The sequence below is a fragment of the Odocoileus virginianus genome, chromosome 6 (assembly GCF_023699985.2).
Source record: "Odocoileus virginianus isolate 20LAN1187 ecotype Illinois chromosome 6, Ovbor_1.2, whole genome shotgun sequence".
NCBI lineage: Eukaryota > Metazoa > Chordata > Mammalia > Artiodactyla > Cervidae > Odocoileus > Odocoileus virginianus.
In genome coordinates this window covers 47,775,562-47,793,597 of record NC_069679.1, presented here as the reverse complement: position 1 = coordinate 47,793,597, position 18,036 = coordinate 47,775,562, and the positions used below count along the sequence as shown (strand labels likewise).

General features: G+C 38.2%; 1 protein-coding gene across 1 annotated transcript in view; it reads left to right on the top strand.

The window, feature by feature from the left end:
- AP4E1 (adaptor related protein complex 4 subunit epsilon 1) overlaps window positions 1–4,980 on the top strand; it is a 67,865-nt gene extending 62,885 nt beyond the window's left edge. Inside the window, exons 20-21 of the mRNA XM_020887572.2 lie at window positions 853–1,010; window positions 1,899–4,980. Coding sequence (XP_020743231.1) covers window positions 853–1,010; window positions 1,899–2,059 — 319 coding nt within the window. The 3' untranslated portion in view covers window positions 2,060–4,980. The remainder of the gene's footprint in view (window positions 1–852; window positions 1,011–1,898) is intronic.
- Window positions 4,981–18,036: the final 13,056 nt, after the last annotated feature.

Here is an 18,036-nt window from a genome sequence, read left to right as displayed (position 1 = left end):
TTATGAGTAAAATCCTCTGTATCTTAAAAATTTTTTTTCTAATTATAAAATCAGTACTTAATTATTATAAGAATTTAAATGTTATAGACAAATATAAGTAGAATATAAAACTTTCCCATTCCTCCCAGAGATATCCCAGTGTTAACTATTTGATCTTTAGCTGCCTGAACCATTTAAAAACTATATTTGTTAAAATTCTTTCTCTCAGTCCAGTTTGCCTAAGGTTCTAGATCTTTGTATTCATACTTTTGTACATGACTTTGACTTTGATAGAATATCTCATCCCCAAATCTAAAGTATGTGTGCTCAGTTCCTTCAGTCATGTTTGAACCTTTGTGACCCCATGGTCTGAAGCATGCCAGGCTCCTCTGTCCGTGGAATTCTTCAGGCCAGAATACTGGAGTTGGTTGCTGTGCTCTTCTCCAGGGGATCTTCCCGACCCAGGAGGTGAACACATATCTCTGGCATCTCTGGCATTGCAGGCAGGTTCTTTACCCATTGAGCCACCTGGGAAGCTCTAATCTAAAGTATACATGAAAGTAGTTTTATATTTGAATGATTCATGAAATTATTTGGTGAAATTTTACTGTAATGACTGATGTGCAGAAAAAGAGAGAACTGGGTGATGTATTGAAAAGACATTTGTTCTGTAATAACATCTGTCTTCAGCATTGTCTTCAAGTTAGAGGATGATGGTAAGCATTCTGATCATATCTGGTTTAAAAAACATGGATTTCATAGGATTTAGATTTGTAATGATTTTTTTTAATTTCCATGAGTTATTTGAAATGTATTTGTTTAGAATCATTTCATTCTTATGGACATAAATCTAATTTTCACAATTATTTTCAGGCCATTGAAAATCTCGACTGAAGACTTTGGTAAACTCTGGTTATCCTTCGCAAATGATGTGAAACAAAATGTAAAGATGTCAGAATCTCAGGCTGCTCTGAGTTCTACCTTAAAGGCCCTGCAACAGGAACTAAGACTTCATGTTGTTGACATTATAGGTTTGTAGAGTTTTTGAGAAGGCAATCTTGTGTTTATAGGGCCTTTCTTACAATCAGAAAACAAACTCTTAAAAGTATCTGATTTCTTAGGGCTGTATATCCTCTTATAACATCTTTTTGATAAGTGTGTAATGCAGACTTTATTAAAAGATTTTTTGGTGTGGTAAAGTATACATAACAAAATTTTACCATTTTGATAATTTTTAAGTGTATTGGTGAGTGGCATTAAATATATTTCATTTTGTTGTGCAGCCATTGCCACTGTCATTTTCAGAACCTTTTCCTCTTTCTTAACTGAAACTGTCCCCATTAAGCACTGACTTCCCATTGCCTCTCCTCTGCAGCTCTTGGCAGCCACCATCCTATTTTCTGTCTCTATGAATTTGACTACTCTAGGTACCTCATCTAAGTAGACTCATACAGTATTTGTCCTTTTGTGACTGGCTTATTTCACTTTTAATGTCTTCAAGGTTCATCCATGTTATGTATCAAAATTTCCTTCCTTTTTAAGCCTAAATATAGTCACATTGTATGAATACACCATGTTTTATTTGTCAGTTAATCTTTTGATGGACATTTGGTTTGCTTCCACCTTTTGGCTGTTCTGAATGATGCTGCTTTGAACATGGGTATACAGATAATCTGTGTTTGAGCCCCTGCTTTTTTAGTTATATACCCCAAAGTAGAATTTTGATAATTGCTGTTTTAATGGTTATGAAGTAGTGTGTCATTTTATTCATAATCATTAATTTTGATTTGCATTTCCTTAATGATCAGTGTTGTTGAGTATCTTTTCACATGCTTATTGGATATTTGTATATCTTCTTTGTAGAACTGTCTGTTGAAGCCTTTTTGTATTAAAGGATTTCTGATTTTGTTTTGTTGTAGGTAATGAAGGGCTCTTGGCCTGTCAGCTGCTCCCATCCATCCCCTGCTTGCTGCATTTTCGAGTTCATGGTGACATGTTAGCCCTGTGGTTCAGATCTTCCTGTTCTACTCTTCCTGACTATTTACTTTATCAGTGTCAAAAAGTGATGGAGGGATCCTAGCAAAAGCTCTGCTTATATTTTACTCCATCAAAATAAATGGTTTACATAGATAAACTTATTTACCAAAGTAAAAAGGATTAATGGTACTTCTAATGAAAATGGGGATTATTATAGGTTGTGGTTTTGTGTGTTTTCTTTATGGTTCATGATCAAGAAAGATCCCCAAGAAACTGTACCCCTAACCTTTTACTCAGGATTGTACAGTAGGTTTGGGTCCTAAAAAGTGGCCTAAGCTAATGTTATAAACTGCTAATGATTTATATATATTACTTAGTGTAGAAGGTCTGAAAATAATTTATTTTGTTATAAATAATTTTATAGCAGATTTACTCTAGTGCTAAAGCTGATTTATAGTAAAGCCAGGTCTCAGTTCTCTGTGTTAATGGAGGGGAGACCTGAACTTAATAATCCCAAATTGAATTCATATTTGGCTTTGGAATGCAGTGTATGCTTTTTGGTCAGCAAGTCATTACTTTCAATAATGTTTTGCTTAGATCAATATTGAGCTAAGTTGGCACAGCACACACTAATACTTCAGGAGACCCATGAGCACGTTGGATTTTGAGGGATCCAATCTGTGGTACAGTTTTTATTATAACTTGATACACATAATTGCAAACAATTTGGCTACAAAATTTGTTTTCCACTTGCATTGATTTTTAAAATTCAAAATGAATCACTGTATTCTTGTTTTAAAAACTCAGAGCCATTTACATAATATTATTTTTAGAAACAAAACCTGTAAGAGCACACAGTACTAAAGTAAATAGGTATAAAAGGACTTTTCAGTTATGGCAAATATCTTAGTTACCACTTAGATTTTTTCTGGCACATTAAAATTTGTGAATAGAGTACAAATGACAAAACCATCTTTCCTGGCCTTTGAATCCACTAGTACTCAATGGATGCAACGAGAAGAGTGATAGTCTTAAGTTTACCATACAGATTCTTCAGTAAAATACATGATTTTCATGTTACAGTTGTGCCTATATGACCTCTGTCAGAACTATTATCAGTAAAAGAGGTTAAGCCTAATTTGAATGATAGACCAGAATCTTAAGATTATACATTTATGTTAAAAACAGAGTATTTTATAAAACCTTATGGTGCTGTGGAAAATATTTATTATTTCACTTTTTCTGATACTTCATGGTAGAAACTATTCAGGTAATATAGTTTTAAGTCATTGTAGTTAATACTCTGGTTAATTGGTACTGTTTATCACCCGGGTGTGGAATTGTGGTTTTAGGTTGTCTCATTAGTCATAACTGATAGGGAATTCCCCAAAGCTGATAGACTTCACTAGTTATTTGTGTTTAGCATATCTCTCCCTAAAAACAAAAGCCACATTAAGAAATTAATTTTTAAATTACTCATTAAAAAAATACCTTGTTAATTTCATGCTTCTAAAAAAGCATGCAGTAAGACCTTGCTACAAGAGCAATGAGCAGTGGTTAGAATTTCCTGAGTAGGTTTTTCCTTTTGAATAGAAGATCAGATTCATTCTCAAGCTCCCAGCATTGTCATGATGACAGGAATATGAATGACGGGAGAGTGTGGACACTGTTGGCTTTCTCTTTATTGCTGCCTCTGTCAGCAGCACCTTCCCACCCCACCTAGTCCTGTTGATACTCTGACAAAGAGATAGGAAGTGCCCTCTCACTTTGAGAAGGAATGTAGAGTGTAGCAGAAGAGGTGCTTCATATTTTTGTGTCCCTGCTTCCTTTTGTGTGGTCACTACGGCTGGGTGGAGTGTGGAGCAGTGGATGTAAGGTGCCCAACAAGCAGGTGGACAGCTAGCTGGGACAGATTACAGTGAGCTGTTGTGCTGCTTTGTTACAGGGTGTTCATGGGTGGCAGCAGCAGTTGTCATGAGAGACACGCTTGGCCTCCAATGCTAATGGTGGGAAATGTGTAATGGTAGGTTGGGGCTGGGAGTATGATTTTGGGTCTGTCAGAGGGAACGTGGTGTCACTTTTGTTCTTTCTGAACCCACTGCATAAAAAGTAGGATAAAAGGATTTCTGCTGAATGTTTAATAGAATGTTTACATTTTTATATTTTTATGATTTTTAAAAACAATAATAGAAAGGAGTAGATTTTAAAGAACTTCAGAGCAGTATATATTCTGCCTAAACTAATGAATGTTTTAAGTTGTAGATCAGGCATCACCAGCTTTTTCTGCATTGTAGGAGATGTGACGATGAAGTAGGAAGAATGAATTTTTTTGTGGGCAAGATCGTCTCTTTATCTTATAATTCAGTCAAGTAAAGGGGCGACATCTGGAGTGAGAGCTCTTGTGGAGGGGAGATGCAGCTGGTGAGTTCTCTGCTGGGCATCTTTGCTGAGAACATAGGTGGCAATGAGTGTGAATCTGGGGAGAATAAAGGGAAGACAGGAAAGCCTTAAGGGACAGTGGAGGAAGAAGGAGCAGGCTTCCACCAGAGGAGTAGATTAGTCGCAGGGGAATGTGGGCCCTGAGTAGGGGTCCTTCTGAAAAAAACTGCAGATGGAAGCTGAACAGTTACCAAGTGCTGATGTGCCAAGCATGCCAAGCACAGCATGTGCTCTGCAGAGGAGCAGTATTTAAAAAATATTCTATAATCTACGGAAACAATTTTGGTTAAAATGCAGTTTTATTTTTTCCTTTATTTTAGTTCATGTCATTTGTGTTTTAAAATATCAAGCAATTTTTTTTTTAATGGATTATTGTGATCTTTGTCTCATGTTTGTGAGCCACTGGAAGTGCACTGAACCTATTCACATGTCTTTTAAGGTGTTGTTTTCATTTGTTTTAAAATTTTAGGAGGGAAAAATGCAAGTGAATAACAGCTTTCCAGGCATTAGTTGCCTTATTTTGGAGTTGAATTCTGTAATTTGAAAAAAAATCAGTTAAACATGTAATAAATGCAAAGTGATCTATCTTGTTGTTGTTTGGTCTATATATTCTTTACCATCTAAAAGTAATACTTTTCAGTGATTTGATAGGCATTAGCTAAAAAGAGCAGAAGCAATTGGAATGGGATGAAAAGAGTGATTTACTTATTATAGCCCCAAAGCATGTCATATAATTGGTTAAAAGTAAAGACACTGCTCTTTCTTTATGATGTTCAGAGAAAACTTTCTGGGCTTCTGACAGGTTAGAGCATGGATTGATCCTCAGGAACTTGTCCATATCCCCTGCTTTCATCCTAGCCTGACCAGAGCATTCAAAGCAGTGTTTTGTTTCTATATTGCCTCACCTCAAGATGCAAGAAACACGGTAAGTCAGGTGGTGACTTCTTATCTAAAGACTCTTGAGTCTCCTGGCCATCTCTGCATTGTGTATCCTAAAACACAAAGAAATGATATTTAAATCTCACTTACAGATGACTCTCGTTGGCTATAATGCACAGCAGGAAAATGTTCTGGGGCTTGAAACTGATATTTTGGGCACAGAAGGTAAAGGAGGTTTAAATGCCTCACACCATTAAAAAGAAGGATGGCCTGCAGCCAAATGGGCCAGGGGTAATGATTATATGAAATTTACTTGTTATGTATGTGCATAATAAGAGGCTGTGAACTTTTTAGAGCTAGGAACCAGGCGTGTATTTTTATGTCCCTTTTGCCTGGTACCTAACAGTGTATTGAATGAATGACTAAAAAGACCTGTTCCATAAAAATAAGTAATCTGAAGTTAAAGTGAAAGTCACTCAACCATGTCCAACTCTTTGCAACCCCATGGACTAGTCCATGGGATTTTCCAGGCCAGAATACTGGAGTAGGTAGCCTTTCCCTTCTCCAGGGGATCTTCTGAACCCAGGGATCGAACCCAGGTCTCCTGCATTGCAGGGGAATTCTTTTCTAGTTGAGCCACAAGGGAAGCCCAAGAATACTGGAGTGGGTAGTCCTATCCCTTCTCCAGGGTGTCTTCCTGACCTAGGAATTGAACCTGGGTCTCCTGCATTGCAGGTGGATTCTTTACCAACTGAGCTATCTGAGACCTGGTAATATCCAGGTATTGATTTTAGTAATCCTGTGGCTCTCCCAGAAATAAAGAAAAGGGAACTGACTGGCTTAGAGATAGAAGTCAACAGAAAAGGGTTCCAGTGGAAATAACTTGTGCCAGTTTGTACCAGGTAGGGGAGGTGAAATATGACCACTTGAAGAGACCCTTACCAGTCTAAGTCCCAATCAGAATGTGCCATGTCATTTAAGAGATCTCTCTGCGAAGGAAATGTGATTACAGATAGAAATTATGACTTGGAGAAGGGAAACTTTTCTATAATATGTCAGATGTTCATGAGTTCTTATTGGTCTAGAAGAACTTTTTCTAGGGTGGAAAGTGGTAGACATTTGGTCAGTGAAATTAAACATAGGGAGGTAATGAATATAAGGCAGATTTACCAGCTAAATTAGTATCACCTATTTCTTTAGAAAAGTGAGAACTATGGTAATGGGAGAAACTATATTAAAGGTCAATAGCATTAGGAAAGTTGGGAAAGAACAGGCCGCCTGGGATAGAGCACAAGAAAAGGAAATGTTCATTTGTATCACATGGGAAATGTTATGGTAGGTACATGGATCCAAGATAAGAGGATACCCCCAAAAATGAGTCCCAGAGAACCATGAGCACTTAAAGATTGTGGCGGATGCAGAGAGGATGGGCCTGTGTGTGGGGAAAGTCAAAGTTTACTGGCACACTTATAACACTGGAAAACTAGTGGGGCTAGATTGTGGGCTTTTCTCCAAGAGAAGTACTCAATTTCCTTTAGTTATTTTAAACTATTTTCCTAAGTGGATGAGTACTTTTCCTTTCTTAAACTTTAAGATGCCTTTGTGACTAAATGGCTGACCTCAGAAAGTTTTTTCCCTGATGGGGTCTGATAGGTCTTAGGCCAAATGGATAGAAATTAGAGCCTAGAGATTATTCATGCTTTCATGAGAGAAAAGTAATTAGAAGTTTAATTGCACATCTTCTCCACACTTTAATTGTGTACATACTCAATGGCTGACTCCGCCCTTTATGATAAATAGGAACAGAGGCAAGGCATATATATTCTTAGGGAGGGGCATTTGGTCTGATGCTGCCTTGTAATTTAATAAAGGTAAGGGCAGTATCTGTGACTAGAGCAAACTGGTCCTCATTGATCATGGATATCAATGTGTAAGAACTTAGTTTTTTCATCTTAGTTGATGGTTAATGGGGTTAGGTAGAAGAGTTTTTGAGCCTTTAAAGGAAAGGTGAAATTATTTGAACCCAAATATTGGACCAGTCTTCACTTCCAGAAGCAATAGTAGTGTCTTTTATTATTTATACAGAGCCTTTCTGAACACACCTGAGTTAAAAGACTTTGGACTGTGTCTCACCCATAGCCTCAGAAAGGGGCTGGTCACCAGAGAGACCAAGTACTTAGAGAATTAGAACTTTCAACCCTACCCACTGACCTCAAGGAAGGGAAAGATTTGAGGGCTGGAGATTAAGCTCAAAAAAAAATTTTACTGAACAAAGGGATTTGATGAGCTTCTGTGTTGGTGAATGCATCACATTTTGGGAGGGGGGACACCCCAGTTCCAGTGAGGACAGAAATTCCTGTGCTTGGGACCCTTCTGTTTCTCACCCTCTATACCTCTTCATCTATATCCTTTATTTTTTTTAATTTTTTTTTTCATTTATTTTTATTAGTTGGAGACTAATTACTTCACAACATTGCAGTGGGTTTTGTCATACATTGACATAAATCAGCCATAGAGTTACATGTATTCCCGATCCCAATCCCCCTTCCCACCTCCCTCTCCACCCGATTCCTCTGGGTCTTCCCAGTGCACCAGGCCCAAGGACTTGTCTCATGCATCCAGCCTGGGCTGGTGATATGTTTCACTATAGATAATATACATGCTGTTCTCTCGAAACAACCCACCCTCGCCTTCTCCCACAGAGTCCATGTATCCTTTATAATAAACTGGTAAACATAAGTAAATGTTTCTCTGGATTCTGTGAGCCACTCTTCCAAATTAATTGAACCTCAGAAGTGGGTTGTAGGACCTTCCAGTTTACAGTCATTGTGTCAGCAGTGTAGTTGACAACCTGGACTTGTGGTTAGTATCTGAAGGGGAGCAGTCTTGTGGAACTGAACCTTTAACTTATAAGATCTGATTCTGTCTCCAGGTGTATAGTGACAGAATTGAGTTAATTGGTAGGACAAGCCAGTTTGCCTCCACTCACAATTGCTTGGTGGCGTGGGGGGAAAAGGCATCAATTGACAAAAAAATTTAGATTGTGCAATGTGATTTTTTTCAAGTTGTCCAGTTTGATGATTTAATATATATTGTGAAATGATTACCACAGTCAAATTAATTAAAATGCATCCATCACTTCACACAGTTACTTTTGTGTGTGTGGTGAGAACACTTAGGGTCTTAACAGATTTCAAATATACAATATGGTATTCTTCCCTGGTGGCTCAAATGGTGAAGAATCTGCCTGCAATGCAGGAGACCCAGGTTTGATCCCTGGGTCCAGAAGATTCCCTGGAGAAGGGTATGGCAACCCATTCCAGTATTCTCGCCTGGAGAATTCTATGGACAGAGGAGCCTGGTGGGCTACAGTCCATGGGGTCACAAAGAGTCGGACATGACTGAGCGACTAATACACAACACAACACAAAATCACTGTGCAATCCACGAGACGGGATAATTTTAAAATCCCATACCCTAGACCATAATCAGATTCTTTGAGGGATCAGACATAGGCTCCTGCTATTATTAAACTCCATAGATAATTACAACATGCAGCCAAGTTTGAGAACCCCTGTTTTATTTATTTTATTTTTATTTTTTTTTTTTTTCATTTATTTTTATTAGTTGGAGGCTAATTACTTTACAGTATTGTAGTGGGTTTTGTCATACATTGGCATGAATCAGCCATGGATTTATATGTGTTCCCCATCCCGATCCCCCCTCCCACCTCCCTCTCCACCCGATCCCTCTGGGTCTTCCCAGTGCACCAGGTCCGAGCACTTGTCTCATGCACCCAACCTGGGCTGGTGATCTGTTTCACCCTAGATAATATACATGTTTCGATGCTGAGAACCCCTGTTTTAAATGCTGTCTGTGTCACCCTACTTTTCCTCAGTAGGATTGTTTTTGGTGATGTTTTCCCCACACTCCTTCCTGCAATGGAGACTGATTAAGAGTAGCTATTGAGTGTTTGGAAGGTAAGTAATGGCATTATTTGGAAAGATTAGGGTAGGTACAGAGGAGGAATCTTGTGTGAATGTACAAAAAGTTGTAGGTTCTGTGACAGTAGCAGCTTAGTGTTTGAATTTAGCAAGCTTAGGCTTGCTGTTAAAATGGTAGCATGGTAGGATTTGAGAAATGAGGGTCCCTCATATCCAAGCAGGAAAGTACTGTAGACATTGTTAAGTAACATGTGAATTGTTGGATTGTCAAATTTTAATTCTTGGCTTCACTAATTACAAACTTGTGCTTTTGGGCATAATACTTAAACACTCTGTGCCCCAGTTTCTTTTTTGTATAGGGGGGATAATAATACCTACCTTATAGGATTACTGTGAGATGATGTAAGGCACATAGTGGTTCATATTATAATTTTTCAATGTCTTAAAGTATGAGTTTAATAACATCATTATGGAAAAAAGAAAAAAGAGTGGGCAGTAAAGATGAAAGAAAGAGTTCAGATAAAAGTGAAGAAATTTAGCGGAACCAGGAAACATCAGAAGGTGAATTGCCAAAGTTTTTAACATAATTAAAAAAAAAAAGCAGAAAAAGGAAAGCTTCATGAAGTTAGAAAAGCTGTTTTCAATGATGTCCCTAAATATTTAGGAAATATAGGCAACGGAAAAATACTATGATCAAATCCCATATAAACTTATTATGTATGAGAGAGGGTGATATTAAGAGGTGGGGTAATATCCCTACAGAAAATAAAAGTACACTAGTATAACATGCTCACAAAATAGATCAAAACTGTTAGCCTACTGTTTCAAAACAAGCTAGATGAGATTTTAAAATTCAGATGTGAGAAAACAACATATATTAGTGCTGTCGAAATTCTGAAACGAAGTGATAAATTAGAGAAGAAATTAAATTTTTTAAAAAAACCTCAGAACTAAAAGCAACTAGAAGAGTCACAAGTGTGAATAAACACACACAAAAAATGCCTTAGGGAAATACAGTATGAGGATGATATATTTTTAAAATAAATGAAATATGGTGAATATTCAAGAGAAAGCAACAAATTTTGAAGATAGGTAAAGAAGATTCAGCATATGGATTATAGGAGCTCCTGAAGGAGAATTTCCAAAACACAGGACCAAAACAAATCCTGAACATGGTAACTCAAGGGAACATTCCTGAAAGTACAATTAAAAATAATTTGAAATGAGAGAGAGTACACTGTGTACCTGAGACCCTCAACTGATAAATAGCAAGACAAGACGTTCTAGTAAGATTACTAAACTCATAAAAATTGGAAAAATTCCTTGACCATCTAGGAAAAAATAGCAAGTGACTTATAAAGAAAATAGATTATCATCAGACTTTGACAAATGATATATGCCAGAAGAAAATAGGATAATATATTTTAGATACTCGAAGATGTGAACCAAGAATTTTATGCTTAGTAAAACTAATCCCCAAGCTTAACAAGCACAAACTGCTATCAACATATAAGTAGTCAAGGAATATTGTTCCTATGAACCCTATGGAATCCTATAGGAATCCTATAGGGTTCCTATGAACCCTGTGAACCCTTCCTGAGGAAGCTACTAGAAATGAGATTCATAAGGGCTGGTTGTAAGCATTAAATATATGACTGTAGAACTAGGAATAAGTGAAAAGGAGAAGATAGAGTATGTAAGGGCTGTGTGCACTGACAATGCAGATGCAGTACAGCTGAAAGAAGGGGGGGGGAATAGAAAAAGCATATGCAAAATCAGAAATATTTTTTGTAACTGTATTAATAGTGGTAATATTATCTGATACCATGTAGGATAAAACAAAAGATTAATGGTGGGATATTTCAATTTTATCATGGTCTGTATCCTTGAGACCAGGAGTTTTAGAGTGAGGAAAGTAAGTATAGAAATAATACAGAAGATGGTGAATAACTTGTGTAGTTCTCATTTTGTGTTGAGGATACACACATACACATATGCCCCAGGTGCCTAGTTGTGGTCCTGGAATGTGGTTTACTGTGGTGGTTTGGTGGTTTAGTTGCTCAGTTGGATTTTCCCCTAAAAGAAACCAAGGCTTCTTGGAGAAATTATTGATTCTAGGTCTGGGACAGAAATTATACAAGATGAGCCTGAAATATTTTTTATACCAGATAGCAAAGAATCTATCAAAGACCACCAAAGTCACAACAAAGGACACAGTAGCTAAATTGTGTCTCCCGATGAAAGAGTACAGATCACCTACAGTCTTAACCAAAGTGATAGAATAATCTGAGTTTGTTCAAGTCTTTGGATGAAGTTGCCAGCTTGCAACTGAAAATACAGAGGAGAGAGGAATAAGCTAAACTACATTACATGTTTGCAGTCAGCAAAATTCAGACTGGAAAACTCTAGAGACCTTCAACAAATAAGGAAAAGAAAGGGATGGGATGGAGTTTTTACATTAAAAGAAACATGTCAGGTTTCTTAAAAATGGGCTAGACTAAACTGTAGTGTCTAGGGATGGATGCACAGTTGGGTATTTAAAAGAAATGCAAGGAAGTGATTGTAATAAATGTAATGTTACTCTGGGGCAGGGGGAAGACAGTGATTGGAATTAGGCCCACTGAAGGACTTCTTGGGGGGGAGGGTGTCTTCCCTGGTGGTGATAGTGGTAAAGAGCGTGCCTCACAATGCCACTGCAGGAGACCCAAGAGACTTGGGTTCAATTCCTGGGTTGGGAAGATCCCCTCGAGGAGGGCATGGCAACCCGCTCCACTATTCTTGCCTGGAGAATGCTATGGACAGAGGAGCCTGGTGGGCTACAGTCCATAGGGTCGCAAAGAGTCAGACACTACTGAAGTGAGTTAGCATGCATGCAGGGGCTTTTTGGGATGGTTGGCAAAGTATTGTTTCTTGACCTGGGTGGTATTATAACAGTTTCCCTGTTATTGTTAATCATTTTTTCAAGTTAAAAGCAAAAATAAATGGGACTTTATCAAACTTACAAGCTTATGTACTGCAAAGAAAACCATGGAAAAAAAAAAAACAAAAAAGGAAATGACAACCTATGAACCTGGAGAAAAGTATTTGCAAATGATGTGACTGACAAGGGTTTAATTTCCAAAATATGCAAATAGCTTGTACCATGCAGTAACAAAGACCAAACAACCCAACTGATTAAATGATCAGAAGACATAAGTAGATATTTCTCCACAGAAGATATGCAAAAAAAATGGCAATAGGCACATGAGAAGACATTCATATCTCTAATTATTAGAGAAATGTTAATCAAAACTACAATGAGGTACCACCTCACACCAGTCAGAATGGCCATCATTAAAAAGTCTACTAATAACTAATGGCTGGAGAGGATGTGGAGAAAAGGGAAACCCTCTTAACACTGTTGGTGGGATTGTAAATTGGTACACCTGCTATGGAAAACAGTGTGGAGGTTCCTCAAAAAACTAAAAATAGAGTTGCCATATGATCCAGCAATCCCACTCCTGGATATATATCCAGACAAAACTATAATTCATGAACACTGAAAGCAACAGCTCTGCTTGCTCATCACAGAGTCTGACCCCAGACTCCAAAGACCCCTCCTACACGAAAGTGAGTGGCTTCTCTGTCTTACCAAGGACGTGACTGAAACGGTCCTTAGACTTTGGGAATGACTTGTTCAAGGCAGCTGTGTTCCACATCCTTCCAGGAGGGGAAAGAGTCTGCTTTTCCCTTGTTTCAAACCAAGAGCAGGAAACTTGGCTCAGCGGTCCCTTCACTGCAGACACAGGGAGTGGCCTATGAGCCTCTGTGGACAGGACGCTCTTCCAGAGAGATCACTAGTCTGACGATTATTTTGAACATGGGCCTTGTACTTGGCACTAGTGATAGTCCTTCATGAATGTTTTCTTTGAGATACAAGCAGGAGATATCAACCCCAGAGGAAGCTGAAGGGGGTCCAAGGCTCAGCCGTCTCTACCTGCCCATGTGAGGCTCACTGAGTGCTTTGAAGAAGTGGTATCAGTTGGTCGAGAGTCTGAGAAGACACACCACTGTGAAAGACTCTCTGGATTTTTACACATCCCATTTCGATGCATGAGGAAGTTACGAAAATTAGACCTATCTAGCCACTTAGCAGCAGCAGCAGCAGCAGCAGCAGCAATAGAGAACAAGCAGGGAAGCCCTGTGTGCAAAAAAAAAAAAAAACCCCACTATAATTAAAAAAGATACATGCACCCCAGTGTTCATAGCAGCACTGTTTACAATAGCCAAGACATGGAAACAACCTAAATGTCCATTGACAGGTGAATGGATAAAGAAGATGTGGTGTATATACACAATGGAATACTACTGAGCTATGAAAAATAATGAAACAATGTCATTTGCAGCAACATGGATAGACATAGAGATGATCATATTACAGAATGTCAGAGAAAGACAAATACCATATAATATCACTTATACATGGAATCTAAAATATGACACAAATGAACCTATCTGTGAAATAGAAACAGACTCATAGACACAGAAAACAGACTTGTGGTTGCCAGTGGGGTGGGGTTTGGGGAAGGGAAGGATTGAGTTTGGGATTAGCAGATGCAAACTATATATAGAATGGATAAACAAGGTCCTATTGTGTAGTACAGGTAACTATATTCAATATCCTGTGATAAACCTTAATGGAAAAGAATATGAATATATATATATATATATATATATATGTATAACTGAGTCACTTTGCTGTATAGCAGAAATTAACACAACATTGTAAATGAACTATACTTCAATAAAATTTGAAAAAATAATGTATGAAATTATCCATTTGTATAGTATGGTTTTCTGTGTCTGTGTTTCATTTTACAGTTTAGAACAGGGTTTTCTAACAAAGGTAGATCATTAAGAGGCCCCTAGTAATGCAGTCTGAGCCATTTTCTGTAATGATCCATGTTTCAGACTATATTTTTGCTTATTATTAGTCCATGCTATATCTTAGAGAATATGGGAGCAGCAAGGCTACCGTTACCAGTGGAGAGGAAAACACATCAGTTGCTCAGCTTTAATTTCTCCTCTTCCAGAGGCTTTTCAAATTGAACCATTCACATTGTGATAGATCTTTGTTCAGCATATTTCATTCCCCTTCTCTTTTCTCCTTCCATTCTCGTTGGTGTGGCCAGCTGAATGTTAGCACATGTAGTCCAAACAGAGGTCTAAAGTGTATATGTGACTTGTATGATGGTGATTTTCTATGAGGAGAGTTTGCACCCATAGCTGCTGCTGCTTTAGTGGGATGCCCTTACTCTTTGCTTTTGAGGTGACTGGATAAAGAGAATCCAGTGAAAGTCTCCAGAAAGGAGACAGTGGAGCCACTGGCTATAAGAAACTTGAGTCCCTGAATGAGGTAGAGTTCTTTTCCTTCTTAACTTCCTTGGACTGTAACCCAAATTGAAAATAAATCTTGGATTGTGTTAAGCCATTGAGATTTTTGAGTTTGTTACAATACCTAGCATGACCCTGACTAATGCAACTGCTTAGACTTATGCAGTCCAGTATAATAGCCACTGGCCAGATGTGGTACCTGCACCCTTGAAATGTGGCTAGTCAGGACCGAGATGTATTTTAAGTATAAAATGGGTTTTGGCACTGTTTATAATAGCCAGGACATGGAAGCAACCTAGATGCCCATCAGCAGACGAATGGATGAGGAAGCTGTGGTACATATACACCATGGAATATTACTCAGCCATTAAAAAGAATTCATTTGAATCAGTTCTGATGAGATGGATGAAACTGGAGCCCATTATACAGAGCGAAGTAAGCCAGAAAGATAAAGACCATTACAGTATACTAACACATATATATGGAATTTAGAAAGATGGTAACGATAACCTTGTATGCAAAACAGAAAAAGAGACTCAGATGTATAGAACAGACTTGTGGACTCTGGGAGAAGGCGAGGGTGGGATGTTTCAAGAGAACAGCATCGAAACATGTATATTATCTAGGGTGAAACAGATCACCAGCCCAGGTTGGGTGTATGAGACAAGTGCTCGGGCCTGGTGCACTGGGAAGACCCAGAGGGATCGGGTGGAGAAGGAGGTGGGAGGGGGGACTGGGATGGGGAATACATGTAAATCCATGGCTAATTCATTTCAATGTATGACAAAAACCACTGCAATGATGTAAAGTAATTAGCCTTCAACTAATAAAAATAAATGGAAAAAAAAAATTAATACCCGGGGGGAAAAAAAATGGGCTTTGGATTTTAAAGTTTTAGTACAAAAAATATAAAATATTAAAATTGTTAATAATATTGAAGTAATATTTGAATATATTAGGCTAACTATATTATTAAAATTAATTTTACATATTTCTTTTTAATGTGGCTACTAGAAAATTTAAACTTACATATGTGACTGTATTATATGTCTATAGGATAGTGCTGTCTTGGAAGTAACATTCAACCAAGATCTCAATTTATAGACCTATAAAGGTCTAATCTAGAAAAAACAATCTGTGATAGTTCCTTCCTTGCTGCTAATCCTTATATTAAATCTGTTAATCTTTGATGGCAATTCCAAGAGAATTATGTCTTTTTAAAAGGAAGGATTTTCCTCAACTTCTAGAAGAATTTGATATCTATTTGTTCTTGTCTCTGTCTCCTTCCTATATCTAACTTACCTTTGTCTAAAATGCTACTAATATGTTTTTAAATTCAGACATAATATTTTTCTTCTCTATAGAGGTGCCATTTGGGTCTTTTTTATATCTTCAAGTTTTTTTCATCATGCTCAGGTTTTCTTCTTCTAGAACATATGGAGTGTATTTTTAATAGCTGTTATAATGTTTTTGTCAGATAATTCTGGCATCTCTGTCATTTCTGTGTCTGTTTTAGAGTCCAGAGTGCTAACCAATGTATATGGGACCTGTGTCTATTTCTATTGATTGTATTTTCTTCTGTTATTGGTCCTATTTTGTCTGCTTTTTTGCATGTCTGGTGTGTGTGTATATATATAGATGTGTGTGTGTGTGTGTGTGTGTGTGTGTGTGTGTGTGTGTATTTTTAACTAGATGCTAGACATTGTTGAGTGCTGGATTTTACTGTATTCTTTTATATGGTGTTGGGATGTGTTTTGGTGTTTGGTTAAGGCACTTGGAATCAGATTGATCTTTTCAAGATCTACCTTAGAAACTTATTATGCTTGGTCCAGAACAGTTTTTAGTCTTGGGTTAAATTATCCTCCGCGAAAGCGACACCTTTCTGAGGATTGCACTTCTGTATCATGGAAGCACTTTGGCTTGTGGAAACATAAAGGATTTCCGTCCCCACATCTAGCCCTTCTGGCCTCCCTGAGCTTTTAGAACTTTTCTGGTCCTGTGCCTTGAAAACTGCTTCCAGATAGTAAGGTGGGACGGTTATGGGGCTTGCTTTGCTTTCGTTTCCCTTCTCTCAGGGAAATTTGCCTCGTGCTGGTTGTTTTCAATGTCTCAACAAATAACAATTTTACATAATTTCTCCAGCTTCCTAGTTATTTAAGTCAAGAGGGTAAATTTAGTTCTTGTAAAAGAGGTAATGTCCTAACCAGGTTTTGATTTCGTGAAGGACACACTCCTACACTATGCTAGGAATTCCTGAGGCATTTGATCAAATTCAGTATTAAATTTGGAGCAAAGAGGCATGTGTCACTCTTTGTAGACACAGAACCCTCTTCTGTATGTTTTAGGTCTGGCCAGGTTATTAAAGATAATGATCCTACAATTAGGCAGTGCAGTTAGCATCAAAAGGAAGAGCCCCTTATTGTGGCTGCTAAGTGTTGATTAAGAAAGGGGAGTAGAAGGGGACTTTTTAAATCTTCCCATCAGAATGAAGCTCTGAAGTCTTGCATCAGCAGACATTGCTCAACAGGCCAGAAGGGCACAAGCAGAGGGCTTTGCTGGAGCAGCTCCAGGCTAAAAACTCCTTGGTAGGCTGGTCTGAGCTGAACTTGCCCCAGTATTGGCAGTTGTAGCTGGGAATTTTCCTTTTAAAAAAAAAAAAAACACCAAATTTTATTTATATTTATTTGGCTGTGTTGGGTCTTAGCCCTGGCAGGTCAGATCTTAGTTGCATAATTTGGGATCTTTCATTGCAGCATGCAAGACCAGTTGCCCACAGCATGCAGAATCCCAGTTCCTCAAACAGGGATCAAACCCAGATCCCCTGCATTGCAAAGCAGACGCTGAACCACTGGACCACCAGGGAAGTCCCAGGAAATGTTCTTTGTGGGAGAATACTGTGGACTTCGAACTACTGATTTGTCTGTAAATAGTAGGTTTTTCATGGGAGTGAGGGAGGAGGGGAGAGGGTGTTCGTTTCTTCCAAGGACAGGAAACGGATGGATGTTTAAAGTGTGTCAGGTCCTGGGCTCCAAGAGAGTATCCCTTCCTGCCCTCTTCCTCAAGTTTCAAGGGCAGAAGTCAGAAAAGTAGGATTTCCCTGAAGAGCTGTCCCTGTAATACCGTAGATCTTACCAGTATTGGCATTTTTGTTAGTTTTTTTTTTTAAGTAAATTGTTTCTCAACTAAAATGTTTCTTTGTTTAAGAAGTACTATTATATTACTCGTTTGAGTTTCTCTTGTGAAATTGGCTGCCAGAGTCACTGCAGGTTTGTCTTTTGTGCATAGAAGATCAGGAATGGCATGTGCCATCACTTCCTCTTCTGAGATCAGGGCGAATATCGGAGTCTATCACATCCCTTCTGCCCTTGGATTCACGACTCATCTTCAGAATTCTTTCTGCCTTAGCACTTTGGGCATTCACTACTAGTTTGAGTCGCCACTCAAA